The 14721-nt window shown below is 43.7% G+C and overlaps 1 protein-coding gene across 1 annotated transcript in view; it reads left to right on the top strand.

Annotated features, from left to right (window-relative positions):
* The first annotated feature begins 2261 nt into the window (after positions 1-2261).
* The window catches only part of GPR180 (G protein-coupled receptor 180), a 32082-nt gene continuing 19622 nt past the window's right edge, over positions 2262-14721 (top strand). Inside the window, exons 1-3 of the mRNA XM_051850543.2 lie at positions 2262-2491; positions 6147-6305; positions 13690-13890. Of these exons, the coding sequence (XP_051706503.1) occupies positions 2347-2491; positions 6147-6305; positions 13690-13890 (505 nt within the window). The 5' untranslated portion in view covers positions 2262-2346. The remainder of the gene's footprint in view (positions 2492-6146; positions 6306-13689; positions 13891-14721) is intronic.

Here is a 14721-nt window from a genome sequence, read left to right as displayed (position 1 = left end):
CCAGATGTTGAGCGTGGTGGTTAAGCTGGCCATTTAGCCTATAGGTTAACCTAGTGGTTAAAGTTGAGCATTGAGCCCAGTGGATAAAATATGGTAGTGCTTAGGTTTGACATCTGAGCTGGGATTCCTGATTCCAGCTTCCCACTATTGCAGGCTATGGGGTGGGCGGTAGTGGCTCAAGGTATTGGCTTCTTGCTACCCATATGGGAAACCTGGATTGAGTTCCCACCTTGGGAAGTGAACTTGTGGATGGAAACTCTGTTTCTCTCTTTCTCTGTGGAAGGAAGGGAGAGAGGCAAGGAAGGAGAGAGGAGGGGTCTCATGGAGTTCCAGGCCTGTGTTCAGGTTTTCCTTCAGGACCAATTTTATTCCATCTTTGCACAATCAGGAGTGTAGGATTTAGGCTAGAGAAGGCCACAAGAACGTGTGCAGAGGATGAACCGGTTGACTCACTTGAGCTTGTTTTTCAGAGGATCTTTCAGGAAGCCTTATCTTACAACATGGCAGTCAGACGGGACCCCACACCACCACCACTGGCAAGGAAGCTTGCAAGAGATCAGTCTGAGTCAGATTTCTGAATGAAGATGTGCTTTGCTAGAGCAGCAAATGCCCCTTTGCTCTCCCTTTTCTACATCCGGGGAACTCCCCTAATCCTTGTATAAAAGCCCTGGCCAACTGTGGGGGCAGATTTCTTTAGGGAACTAGTCCTTCCCACTTTCTCTTTTATTTGTCAAAAGTAAATAAAGCTTTCTGTTCTGAGGAACTCTTGCTTCAGGCTGGTCACTTGGTGATACCTCAAGTGAAAAGACTCCAATTGAATAGCACTTGGTTTACAATTACCACTGTCCAAAGAAAACCTTTAGATAAAGTGAGCAGGGTTTGCTTGTGCAAAGAACAACTCCTGACCTGGGCAGCACTCAGAATCAGGAGAGGTTCAGAGCTCCGACCAACAACCTGGCAGGCAGTATTAATAGCCAAAAAGGAAGTGCCCTTCAGACACAGCTTGGTTAATTATTCCTCGTCAGCGAGATACTGAAACTGCCGAGTATATGATAGGAGGTACTCCTTCAAGAGTGCTTTTCTGAACAGTGAAGTCTGTTGTGAGAACTTACTTACATGTTATAAAATCTCATTGAATGAAAATAATCTATATCTGTTTATTCATGAAGTAATTTTGACCTCCTACTTACCTCAAGATGGGCATAGTTTCTGACCAACTGGAGCTTACAACACAGTGGAGGATTCACAAAAATTCGCATTTACGGTACCTCCTGGGCCCTGCCCTGCTAGGGAAGTAATGGAATCTCAGGCCGGACTTAAGATTTGAAAAAGGTTTCTTTTATCTTGGGAATGAGGAGTAAAGAAAGGGGAGGTGACATGAGGCTGAGTGGTAGGATAAGCATAAGTATTGCAGCCAGGAGGCTCTGCAAGTGATCCGGGCTAGATGAGAAGTTTGAGTGTTCAGCGAACTGACAGTGGTACGGGTGGGGATTTGTGCACTGCGGGCAACAGAGAGTGGCAAAGGGAAGTGAGACATCAAATTGGATTCCTGCATCTTTCCGTGGCTCTGAGGTAAAGATGGACTGTGGACAGGTAGAAATAAGACTAGACCGGGCTGGTTGTCACAGGCCGTGTAGGTGACGGCGTGAGTCGGACTGTGGCTGCCACTTTCTGCCATCACCAGAGGAGGGGTGAAAACATTTGTAATCGGACCTACAGGCTGTGAAGGCGTAAGGGGGTGGTTACAGAATTCCCAGATGTCTGATCTGCTGGGCGGTGCGAGTCACGAAGACAGGGAACCTAGGAGGAAAAACGCATTAGGGCATGGAAAGTGTCTGAGTCGCTGAAGTGGACGAGCCAGTGGGAGGCACCAAGGAGGAAAGTGAGCAAGAACGTGGTTCTCCCTTTGAGGGAGTTTCCCTCTCTGGACCAGAAATGGTCCTGTCAAGAGTTGCTCAGTTATCTATGACACCCACACGGCGCTCAAAGGCCTCACGCACAGGGGCCAGGGCGTCCGCGCATGCGCAATGACAGGACGCGCAGGAGCAACCAGGGCGATCACTTTGCCATAACCTGAAGCAACATCCTCCCGATTCTCCATTAAAAAAAGGCGGGAACTAGCCTAAAGGCTGGGGAGTGATGGGACGCGTGGATCTCCAAGTCCCGCCCTCTCCGAACCCTGATTGGTGGATATCCTTAGCTCTTGGCCAAGGGGATCGTGTCATTGGTTCTTAGTCTCCTAAGGCGGGGTCCGCCGCACCGGCTCCGTCTCCTCCCCGCTGCCGACGTGGGGCCGGCGGCCGCGGGCGGTTAGGGGCCGGGGTGGGTGCGGAGCGGGAGGTGGGGATGGGGCCGGTGCGGCTGCTGGCAGTAGCCCTCGCCTGCTGCTGGTGGCCGCAGGGCAGCCAGAGCAAGACCCTAAGGGGCAGCTTCAGCAGCGCCGCGGCCCGAGACGCTCAGGGCCAGCGCATCGGCCACTTCCAGTTCCACGGTAGGTCCGGGGGCGGGGAGAGGGAGGAAGGCGCGCGGGCCCGTCCTGCCTGCGGGGCCCGCGGGCCGCCCCTCCCCGCCTCCCGGCGGCGCCCAGCCCCTCCCTGCCACGTAGGGCCGGGCCGGCGCCCCGGCCGCCTCACCTGGGCTCCCGGCGGCGCCGCCGCCCTGCCCCGCCGCGGCCGCCCGGACTCTGGGACGCGTTCTTAGCCGAGCGCACCGCTGCCGCTGGCCAGGCCCCGGGCTGCCCCTGCGGCGATGAGGCTGGACCCAGTGTCCCTCTCCCCAGCCCCTCCGTGCAAACGGCTGCACAGACGTCTGCTCCGCGAGCCTGCCCCCAGGGTCCGTCGTGGGCACACTCCTGGCTCGGCCACACTGCAAACACGGACGTGCTGTCCTTAGGGAGAAGCCCGGGAACTTCGATTTCCTGGGGTCTGTGTGCTTCTAAGACCGACTCATCCAGACGGCAGCAGCAGGGTTCTAGAACCCAAGCAGAACACCGGAGCGTGTGGCCTCCATTCCTGCCGGGAAAGTGGCTACCGGGACAGGGTGCTGTTGACGGACGGCGCACCAGGAGGCCTAGAATCCGGCTGACAGATGCGTGTTGAGAGTGACCCGCTTCGTGATTCTGGCCCTTAGGGAACCAGAGCTGCCTTTGACTCTAGCGTTATGGTCTCCCTCAACAGTCAGTAGTTACATCTCGAATGAATGAATTTGGAGTTCATTCTTACTTTTTGCCTCATCAGGGTACATCCCGCAAAGTTAAATGTTTTTCTTGGTACTAATATTCTATTTCAAAGGATTATTTTCCTTGGTGAAGCGAGGATCTCTGGTTTATTGTCTTTTAAAGATGCAGCCAAGAAGATAAGAACGCTGGCCTGAAAAGAATTCATAGGAGAAGATAATAGAAACCGGAAGTGACTGGGGTGTGGGAAGGGAATTTGAAGTATTGGAAGTTGCAGAATTGATAGTATAAATAAAAGAAGGGAAACCAGTTTTTTTTTTCTTTTTAATCTGAAATTGTTAAAATAGAAAAGGAATGCAACTTAGTTTTCCAGAATCCCACGTGGACTATACCTTGGGTGAATGAAGAGGAAACACTAGACACAGTTTTATTCTGACTTTTTGTCAGCGTTTTCACTTTCATAATCAACTGACTGTCACAATACTGTATAGGCAGTGATAGTAATCTCACGGGAATAAGTGACGGAATCTGACAGTGTTGGGAAGTCCGGGGTGTATGGCAACCATGACATGGGTTATTCGAAATGCCCAGCGGAGAGACTTAGAGGCCCCTGGCAGTTCGTGATTACTACCAAACATTTAAGGATACTCCATAAAGTTTATGCGAGGCACTAGCATTGTGGCACAGTGGGTTAGGCTGCTGCATGCAACACTGGCATCCCATATCGGAGTGCTGGTTCAAGTCCCACCTACTCTGCGTCTGATCCAGCTTCCTGCTAATGTTCCTGGGAAGGCAGTCTAAGATGCTTCAGCCTGGCTCCTACATGGCTGTTGTGGTTGTTTGGGGAGTGAACCAGTAGGTGGAAGATTCTCTTCCTCTGTCTCGCGCTCTCTGTCCCCTCTCTTTGTCACTCAGCCTTTCAAATAAATAAATGAATCTTTTAAAAAAAAAAGTTTATGAGAAATAGAATTAAGTAAGTTTTTTGGGAGGCCTATGCTGTGGCATAGCGGGTAAAGCCATCACCTGCAATGCTGGCGCCCCATGTGGAAGCCAATTTGAAACCCAGCTGCTCTATTTCCGATCCAGCTCTCTGCTGTGGCCTGGGGAAGTAGTAGAAGATGACCCAAGTCTTTGGGCCCCTGCACCCATGTGGGAGACCCGGAAGAAGCTCCTGGCTTCAGATAGCCCCAGTTCTGGCTGTTGTGGCCATTTAGGGAGTGAACCAGTTGATGTAAAATCACTCTACCTCTGCCTCTCTGTAGTTCTGCCTTTCAAGTAAATAAATAAATAAATCTTTAAAAAATAAATATTTTGGTGCAAATTTTTTTCTTAATATTTTATTTACTTATTTGAGAGGTAGAGTTACAGACAGAGAGAGGGAGAGACAGAGAAAAAGATCTTCCACCTGCTGGTCCACTCCCCAAATGGCCACAATGCTGGAGCTGGACCCATCTGAAGCCAGGAGCTGGGACCTTATTCTGGGTCTTTCATGCAGGTGCAGGGGCCCAAGGCCTTGGGACATCTTCCACTGCTTTGTCAGCCCATAAGCAGGGAGCTGGATCAGAAGAGAAACAACCAGGACACAACTGGCACCCATATGAGATGCCAGCACCATAGGTGGAGGCTTAACCTACTGTGCCATAGAGTAGGCCTCTCTGTAAAAATTCATAAAACTCTGTGTACAGAGGAGAAACATACTAAATTCAGATTTCACAAGACAGATTGAGGATGTGGTGTTAGAAGTAAATTCTTCCTCATATATAGAATTATACTCATTTATATAACATACATATAGACCTATATATTTAGTTACTACCAACTTTCAGTGAATTCCAACTCAGTAAAATAATACTAAAACAATACTGAAATGATGAATTCTGACTCATATTCAATTTAAGATGTTAACGGAGTTTTAGAGTTGCTTTTAAGGCTGTTGATAATTGTGATCGATTTGTGTACGAGACTTAGGCTTTCTTTGTCATAGACTTTTAAATTCATTTAAAATGTTTAAGTAATTATTGTAATGAAAGAAAACAAATCAGAAGACAGAGAATTGAAAACAGAATCCCTTTCCCTGGAGACAACTACTCTTTGCTGCTTTTGATCTGGGCGTTAAACGTAGCTGTTGGGTGCAAGTAGGCCTGTACTGTTTATTCACAGTGTACATTGTTCTCAAAGTCCTTTTGTGAAAGTCACAGATATCAGATTTTGTTTCAGGTATAAAATGTCTTCCCCAAACCACATTTACTTAAACTTTTTTGCTATTACCTATACTTTTTTTATATTAAAAGTATAATAGTGGCAATGTTACATTATAAAACAAACTTTGGTAGGAAATGTTTATAGATTATTTCTGATAAACATAAAAGACATGAGTAGTTTCTGTAAAATGCAGCAGAAATTTTATTAGTGACCATCCAGATGATAGTTAGAGAATTGTTAACTGTCATCAGCTGAATTATAAAGAAACATACACATTAATTTGACTGATCACATGGTTTGCACTTGAATGTGATGGTCATTCTAACATGATTTACTTACTTGGATTTTTAAGAGAAATTGTGCTTAAAAATGTATTTATTTTCATTTTATTTGAAAGGCTGAGAGATCTTCGATCTACTGGTTCACTTCCCAGATGCCCACAGCAGCCAGGGCTGGACCCAGCTTAAGCAAGGAGCCCAGAATTCAGTCTAGGTCTCCGATAGGCATGGCAGGGACCCAAGTAATTGAGCCATCATTTCCTGCCTCCCAGGATGCACACTAGCAGGAAGCTTGATCAGAAGCGGAGGAGCTGGGAGTCCTATGATTTGGGATGTAGGTGTCCCCAGCAGCATCTTACTCACTGTGTCAAATGTCCACCCCAAAATCTGCCATTTAAATTCCCGTGTTGATAAGTAAGGTGTTGAATTGCCTTACCATCTCAGCTCCATACAAGATCAAACTCGCTGATGTTTTTTGTTTTGATATCAAGGTGACCATGCTCTCCTGTGTGTCAGAATCAACAACATAGCAGTAGCTGTAGGAAAAGAAGCTAAACTTTACCTGTTCCAAGCCCAGGAATGGCTGAAGCTGCAGGAAAGCAGTCATGATTACAGCTGTCATGAAAAATTATCCAAAGCCCAATTGACAAGTGAGTATATCCTTTCTTCTTTGACCATTAAATATATATATTTTTAATGTCAACGTATAGTGTAGTCCATTTGTGCATTCCAGTTTGTTCCATAATAGTATGTATTACACTTTGATAATACTTTGTCTAGTGTGTTCTATGCTGGATTTTAAGTACACTGTTTCAAAAGAATACTTTTCCCCCCCTTTATTCAAATTTTTTGGACAAAAAAAAAGTCCAGATCGTTTATGAAGGGGTCCTTTCCTTCATTCACGATTCTACACTTTGCATCTTTCATGCCAATATGCAGATACATTTGACCCAGTGGTGGTGTACAGTAGCCATAACATCTTCTAGCAATGAGCTAAATGCTAAACATATATCATCTCGGTTAATTGTGTGACTTAGCCCAAGTGATGCTGTTTCACTGGGACGTGAGACTCAGTGAAATGAGACAGACAAAGTGCTGAACCAGGACCACATCATTTGTGCACCTCTGGGTTTGCCTACATATACCATAACCTAGTGGCTTGAATCCTTGATCTCATTCTTGTCAACAGTGTTCCATGCACTAGGGTTTTAGCTATTCAGAGTGAATGCAAAGAACACGTACCATCTTACCCTTTGGAAGTTTAGTTGATTGTAGGAAATCTTGGCATTTTGGAGTATGTGTGAGATAATATGAGAGTTACTCCTTTCTCTTGTTGCCCCATTGTTCAGAGACTCACGTAGGCCGTGGAAGGCTCCACTTTTAGGAAAACACTCATATTTCTAGATGTTCAGTCTTATTCTTAGCAGCTGTTTGCTTCCTTCATAAGACTGTTAGAACAGGAATGAAAGTAGAGGGCCTGGATCCTTGCCACCCGCCCATCGTGGGGGCCCTTCCGCCAGCTTTGTGAGATGGTATCACAGAATGCTGAGTGACCTCAGAGAGACAATTACCTAGAGTTATTTACTTCAACCCTGAATTTCAGAACTCTGGGACGTTTGTGCAGATGCTATTTATCAGTTATCTTGTCCTTTCCACACCAATTTGCTCATCCAAGTGTTCTACGTATGTATAAAAGCTCAGGTCCTTTGGATCCCAGCTCTAATAATGTCCAAACTGAACCCACTGCCATTTGCATTCAAACCTGGTTCTCTTCCGTTGTTCCCTGTTTCAGGAACTGGCACCTCCATCCACCCAATTAACAAGCAAGAAGCCAAAGGAGACCTCTAACACTCCCCACTTTGACCTCTCTACCTACTTCCAGTCTATCAGTGGGTGTGAGATTTTATGTGTGAATGTCTCTTGAATTCATCTATTTTTCTTTTTCTCTAGCCTCCTGTATTTTCCCAAGCTGCTGTCATCTCTTTGTACTGTTACAATAGCCTCCTAGCTGCCCAGTCTATAGTCATGCCAGTTCCCTTCTGTAACGAGAATGTCCTTTGGAAACAGCATGATCACATGTTATACACAGCACACCCTTAAAACATGTGAGTGGTTTCTCAGCCAGCGCCGCGGCTCACTAGGCTAATCCTCTGCCTTGCGGCGCCGGCACACCGGGTTCTAGTCCCGGTCGGGGCACCAGATTCTGTCCAGGTTGTCCCTCTTCCAGGTCAGCTCTCTGCTGTGGCCCGGGAGTGCAGTGGAGGATGGCCCAAGTCCTTGGGCCCTGCACCTCATGGGAGACCAGGAGAAGCACCTGGCTCCTGCCATCGGATCAGCGTGGTGCACCAGCCACAGCGCACAGGCCACGGCGGCCATTGGAGGGTGAACCAATGGCAAAGGAAGACCTTTCTCTCTGTCTCTCTCACTGTCTACTCTGCCTGTCAAAAAAAAAAAAAAAAATTCTGAGTGGTTTCTCACTCCTGTTAGCATACAGCAGGCCTCCTGGACCTGAGCAACCAAGCCAGCACAGACTGGCTGCCGCTTGTCCCAGTCATGTCACAGCACTGCCCCCTCTCATTTCATTTTATTATTTATTTATTCCATATTTATTACTTATTTCATATTTATTATTTATTTTATGGGCCATTGCACATGTTCTCTGGCATCCTATTAAGGTAACGCCTAAGTCTTTATAGCTTCTGGCTTTCCTGCAAAGCCCTGATCACAGTTACTACTTTATATTATATTTATTTATTATAAAATCAATCAAGTAGAGCTACAGTAAGGCTCTTTTAGTCTGTTCATTGATTCATTCATTGAGTACTTGCATTATTTTGTGTACTATGCTAGGCACTGGTGAGCTGTATCCTTAAGGCTGGTTACGGGTGACAGCAATGTATCGGATCAGTGAGAATAAATGTGGAGTTGCAACTGTGATAAGTATGATGAGTGCTAAATAGATGACACTGTAGAATGAGGATTTTTGGTACTTTCGTGCTTAGTTATTTACTGATCATTTTAGGAAGAATAAGCATAGAACTCAGTGCTTGAGGGGTTTATTGGTTGGTAGGTTGCTTGTTTTTTGTTTGGCACCTCAAAGATGTTTTCTTTTTCCAATAAAATCTTGCAGGGCAGCTTTGAGTTGTAGTAATATTGGTTTGCCGTCTTGTATCGCATGGTCAGTGTTTTACCACATACTGTCTACACTTGCAAATATGTCATTTTGGCTTCAGTCACATTCCTGCATTCCCAGAGGTTCTGCGTGGGGAGCCAGAATGGTACAATAGGAAGGCCACTAAAGTAAGTCAGTGCCAGTGACCTGACAAGGGCTTGTTGTCTTGGAGCCTCAATTTTCTTCTTGGTGCAACAGGCAAGTTGTACTAAGTTTCTTCAGCTTCCTCATAGTCCTACAGTGCTGTGATTCTAAATAGAATTCTCTAGGATGCAGTCACTTATGGGTATGTGAGTATAACTTGATGAAACTTCTTGCTGCCATTGCTTTTATTATTTTCCCTCTCTTCTATTCTGTTGATTGCAAGGGTATTCTTTTGAATTAGGGAACAGAATATATCAATAAACAGAAATTTCAGTGAAATAAAGAGTTTTGGAGCTTGAAACCAAGTAATAAATACATATATAAATATACACACATATATAAATATACACTGTTTTCTATATATTTCACCAATTCTTTTTCCAATAACAAATTCCAAATGTTAAGTGTCGCTCCCCATCTTCGTGGGGGAACGACACTAAACCCTGCCTAGGCTTCATATCCGAGTCACGGCACCATTATGTCGCTCCCCATCTTTGTGGAGGAGCGACACAGGACCCTGCGCTGTTCTTTTGTCTGCTCGGCCCTCCCCGGGTTTGCTGCTGGTTCTTCCCAGGTTGGCTACTGTCCCTTCCACCTCCGTGGAAGGGCGGTTCCCCCTAGCCACTTTCCCCACTTCCGCAGGAGAGTGGCACACCGCCGGCCGGCTCTCTCGGGGGCTGCACAGGTGTTCCTTCAGATAGATGTTCCCGTTAGATGTTCCTGGTGCATGTTGTCTCTCTCCTCCTTTATAGTCCTCTTCCACCAATCCCAACTCTGCTACCCACACGCCGAGTACGCTGCTCTCCTCCAATCAGGAGCAGGTCCTACAGTTTATTGGTTGAACTGGAGGCAGCTGTGTAGAAGCTGTTTCTCCCTTCTCAGCGCCATATTGTGGGAGAGCAGATGCATAGAATAAGTCTTAATCCGAGTAACTTAGTCTAGTCCGAGTTGCTCCCCACATTAAGAACATCTCCTGTCTCCTTTATACATTAGTGGTCTTATTTATCTTATGCTACGATTTAGTAGCTTGGATGCGTTGAGACAAAAAGTATATTCCTAAATTAATGATGCTGTCATAGTGCCACAAGTATGCAAATCCTTGTAAGAAGTATACTTCCTGGCTGTTAATGAGACTAAGAATTCATAGGCCTTGACCTGTTTGTTAATGAACCCATTAACTGTGCCCCGCTCCTATGTATGGCCTTCCTGCTGCTGTGCACTCTGCAAAGATGAGCAGATTTGTAAAGTCCCTAGTGTCAAATGTTGTGTGACTCCCAAATTAATGTTTGAGAATTTCCTTTTCAGTCTTTGTTTCTGATGTCATAAAGCATCAATTTTTTGAAAAACCCTAAAAACTATAGTTTTTTTTTTTTAAAGATTTATTTTATTTATTTGAAAGACAGAGTTACAGAGAGAGGTAGAGACAGAGAGAGAGGTCTTCCATCCACTGGTTCACTCCCCAGATGGCTGCAACAGCCCGAGCTGCGCCAATCCGAAGCCAGGAGCCAGAAGCCTTTTCCGGGTCTCCCACCCGGGTGCAGGGGCCCAAGGACTCTGGCCATCTTCTACTGCTTTCCCAGGTCACAGCAGAGAGCTGGATCGGAAGAGGGGCAGCCAGGACTTGAACTGGTGCCCATATGGGATGCTGGCGCTTCAGGCCATGGCTTTAACAGTGCCATCCCCAAAACTATAGGTTTTTAGAACAAGCAAAGAAAACATTTAAAAGCACTAAAAATAATCTGTTTCTATCTAAGAAATATATAACAAGCAAATTCAGAGAGGTTTGCTGTCAGATTATGGGAGCTAAATGTGTATAGAAAACTTTTTGATATTTTTGCTTTACAATATATATATATATCATTTCTTTTGTATACTTGGTAAATTTTATAAATCATTTAAGGGTGATAGTATTATTTTGTGTGTGTTGGTTAGCAGTAATCATTTGCTTCTTTAATGTGATTGGGCAATTAGCAATTCAGCAGCATTTGCTGCAACTCAAGTTTGTTACTATTTGAGGTACTAATTACACCAGCACAGAATATGTGTGCTGTGCTGTAGTCTTTTGTCTCAAAAACAATGAATCCACAGTTTTGTCAAGAGGGTTGTTGAAAAAGACAGTGAAACAAAGACTGAAGGCTAGTACCACTTCCTGAAGCACACTTCTGTTTATGTTTTATGTAAATACACATAATTTAAGGTGCAACATGTGAAAGTGTATTGATGAAAATATAATGGTGACTTTTATAATATTTTTCTAAGAGAAAAAGTACAAATGATAAGACAGCAACACAGTAAAGACTTCAGATAATGAAGTCCCAGTTCAGTAATTGAAAATTGTACTTTTAAGCAGTCTTATTTCTGAACCGTTTATTGATTATGTATCAAATCTTTAAGACCTTCAGATAGTTAACAGAAACTATAGTCTTTGCTATACTTTCCCAGAAACTGTATATTAAATAATAATAATAATCTAAATGCCAGTGAACTTAACAATAGTCAATAAAAGCAATGTTGTGCTGGTGCTACTCTAATCATCTTGTTCAGTATAACTTTTTTGTTTTTTTGAAAGGAAGCATTACAGAGTGGGGGGAGAGAAAAAGAGAGATCGATTTTCTATCTGTGGGTTCGTTCCTCAAATAGCTACAACAGCTGGGATAGGGTCAGGACAAAGCCAAGAACCTGGAACTCCATCCAGATCTCCCATGTAGGTAGCAGAGGCCCAAGTAATTGGGCCATCCTTTCTGCTTTCCCAGATACATTAGCAGGGAGCTGGACTGGAAGTGGAGCAGCCACGACTCAAAGTGGCACCCATATGGAATGGTGGCATCTCAGGCAGGGCCTTAACCCGACTTCACTTAAGCCACGCCAGCCACCAGTTTAACTATGAATGAGTGAAATTCCTGAATGTAAAACCAAGGTCCACAAAATTTGAATCTAGATTGGATATCTTTGTATCTCATTCATAAAGATCCTATAAATAACATTCTTCCAATTTTATATTAGGAAAATTTTCACACACAGAGAAGAGTTAAAAGATGGTAACATTGTTAATACTTTGTTACATTTTCTGTTTGTATGAGTTTGTTTTGAATTGGACCCTATAAACATAATCTGTCGGTATTGTGAACAGTTTGCCCCTGTATGTCATACATCTTCTAAGAGTAAGGACATTTTTTTTCCATAAACTCAATACCATTATTATATGTAGTATTATACTTTCATTATGTCTTCTAAAGTCTATTCCATAAGCACATTTCCAATTACCTCAAGAAGGGTCTTTTTCATATAACAGTGTTTTTCTACAGTTGAGCAAATGGTCACCCCCTTTGCCAGCATGTTGTGGGAGCAGGCTCGCACTGGGAATTGGGCCAATTGTCATCTTGGGTTTTTTTATGGAATTAGACTGTCTCCACTCTGAGCCAGGCACGGCAAGTGTCTTCATTTTACTATTGAAGAAACAAATGTAGAGAGGATGTTGTGTACTTGCTGATTTGCAAGGCTAAAACTTGTTCTAATTCTACAGCTCTTTTCATTTTCCCTAGAGTTTGAGACACTGTATTCCCACAGCTTCATCACATTAGTCAGTGCCTCTTAAGCAGGATCCCATTTTAGATCTGAAGTATCATTTAGTATTTCTTAAAAGAGAGTGCTGTTGGCATTTTAGAAAGAAAGCGCTTTATTGTTGAGACTTACCTGGTATTATGTGAAGTTCAGCACAGCTCCCCTCCAAGTATGCTCACAGCCATTGTGACAACAAAACTGTTCCCACATGTTTTCAAGTGCACTGGTGGGAGCGAGATCACTCTGGATTGGAGTGACTGGACTTACTAGTTTAACCACCCTGTGTTAGAGAAAGGAAAAGGAGAGTCACAATAATTTAGCAAGTACTCTATGACTGAGAGCATGCAAGGTGGCTCATGCAGGTGGCTTAGTCCATGCATTAGCTCTTTCCTATACTACTTGCATTTTACAGATGAAGAAGATGGTATTGCTTCTGTAGTTTGCCCAAGGTCATAGCAGGTAGCCACTGAAGCCTGGATTCAGATAGAGATCTGTATGATACCAACATTTTTGAGTCCCCTTCCCCAACTACTCTGTCACACTGCCTTGTGTATAGGCCTTATCTAGTATAATAACCTTTATATTCCTGTAATTTCTCTATTTCTACTACTTTTGGTACATATTTAAAAAAAAAAACAGGAAAAGATTTTGGAAAATCTTTTCAGCGTATTTGTCATTCATAGTTTTTAGATAAGATTTTCTAAGTCGAATGTTCCACTGTAAATTTAACTGAAATAACTTTCAAAAATGTCACTGTGATTGTTGTACAGCATTGTCAATATGCTTACTGCCACAGACTGTACACTTACAAATGATGCAGCAATGATTTTTTGTGTTGCACATATTTTACCATAATGAAAAAAAAAACATTTAATGTTGCTAACCTACTTTGAAAACATTTAAAATTAAAACTCAAAATTTTCAGCAAAACAGTTCTACTCATTTGTAATGGTTCATAATATTTTGATGATAGTTCCTTTGGTTAAGATGCAGTATTTCTCTCTACTTTACAGTTTACCTGCCCTGGTCATGGTAGGATTTCTGAAGCAGTAAGAACTAAACAAAGGATTCCATCCTCAGATTGATTTTTGTCTCTGAAACAATGAGCACCTTTGAGGGTTTTGCTTTGAAAGATGCCATTTTCTTTCTCTTTAAAGTGACCATGAACCAGAGTGAACATAATATGACAGTGTCCCAGATTCCATCTCCACAAACGTGGCACGTGTTTTATGCAGACAAGTATACATGCCGAGTTGACGAGGAGAATTGGCAAGTGGAAGATATCCCATTTGAAATGGTGTTACTAAACCCAGATGCTGAAGGAAATCCGTTTGATCATTTTGGTGCTGGAGAATCTGGTAAGAAGTATTTAAATATATCCTAAATCCAGACAAAGATTTATGTACAAATATCTTCATGTTACATTTTTAGAATTCTGAATTAAAAGTAGCCAAGTGTCCAACAGAAGAACAAAAACATTCACAAAAGTAGGTTTCTTATTCCTCATGGTAATTGTGTGGTTTTTCATTTCCTCTATACATTGTAAATCTTTTTGCTGTTTTTCTAATACCTCTGCATTATTTTCATCAACAGGAAAATGTTAATAAATTGAACAGTCTAAATTTGTACCCCAATGAATGGTTATGTGAGATTGGAAACTGCACTACTTGTCTGGCTGTCCTGTCACTGGGTTTTTTGAACAAAGACAGGAATTCCTATCATTGAAGCTTGCAGCCAGTTAGGAATGATCAAAGTCCATGATGCTTTTGAGAATCAGATTTACTTCCTTAGAGTGTTTCATCAAGATTTTAGGTGACTGTGTCCTATCCCACTAAGTGATATTCCTAATCCCAACAGAAACAAATGTCTTCTTGTGATCATGATAAACTTATTATAAAGTGTAACAGATTTCTAAATTAGCCTGGGGACAGGAATTGTAGGTCATCTATCAAAGAAAAGTCCTGGGGCCAGCACTGTGGCTTAGCGGGTAAAGCTGCCGCCTGCTGTGTCTGCATCCCATATGGGCGCTGGTTCGAGTCCCAGCTGCTCCACTTCCAATCCAGCTCTCTGCTATGGCCTGGGAAAGCAATAGAAGATGGTCCAAGTCGTTGGGCCCCTGCTGCCCCATGGGAAACCTGGAAGAAGCTCCTGGCTCCTGGCTTCGGATCAGCACAGCTCTGGCCCTTGCA

Source organism: Oryctolagus cuniculus, chromosome 9 (assembly GCF_964237555.1).
Source record: "Oryctolagus cuniculus chromosome 9, mOryCun1.1, whole genome shotgun sequence".
Lineage (NCBI taxonomy): Eukaryota > Metazoa > Chordata > Mammalia > Lagomorpha > Leporidae > Oryctolagus > Oryctolagus cuniculus.
The sequence above is the reverse complement of the archived record's forward strand: the minus strand, read 5'-3'. Positions and strand labels throughout refer to the sequence as shown.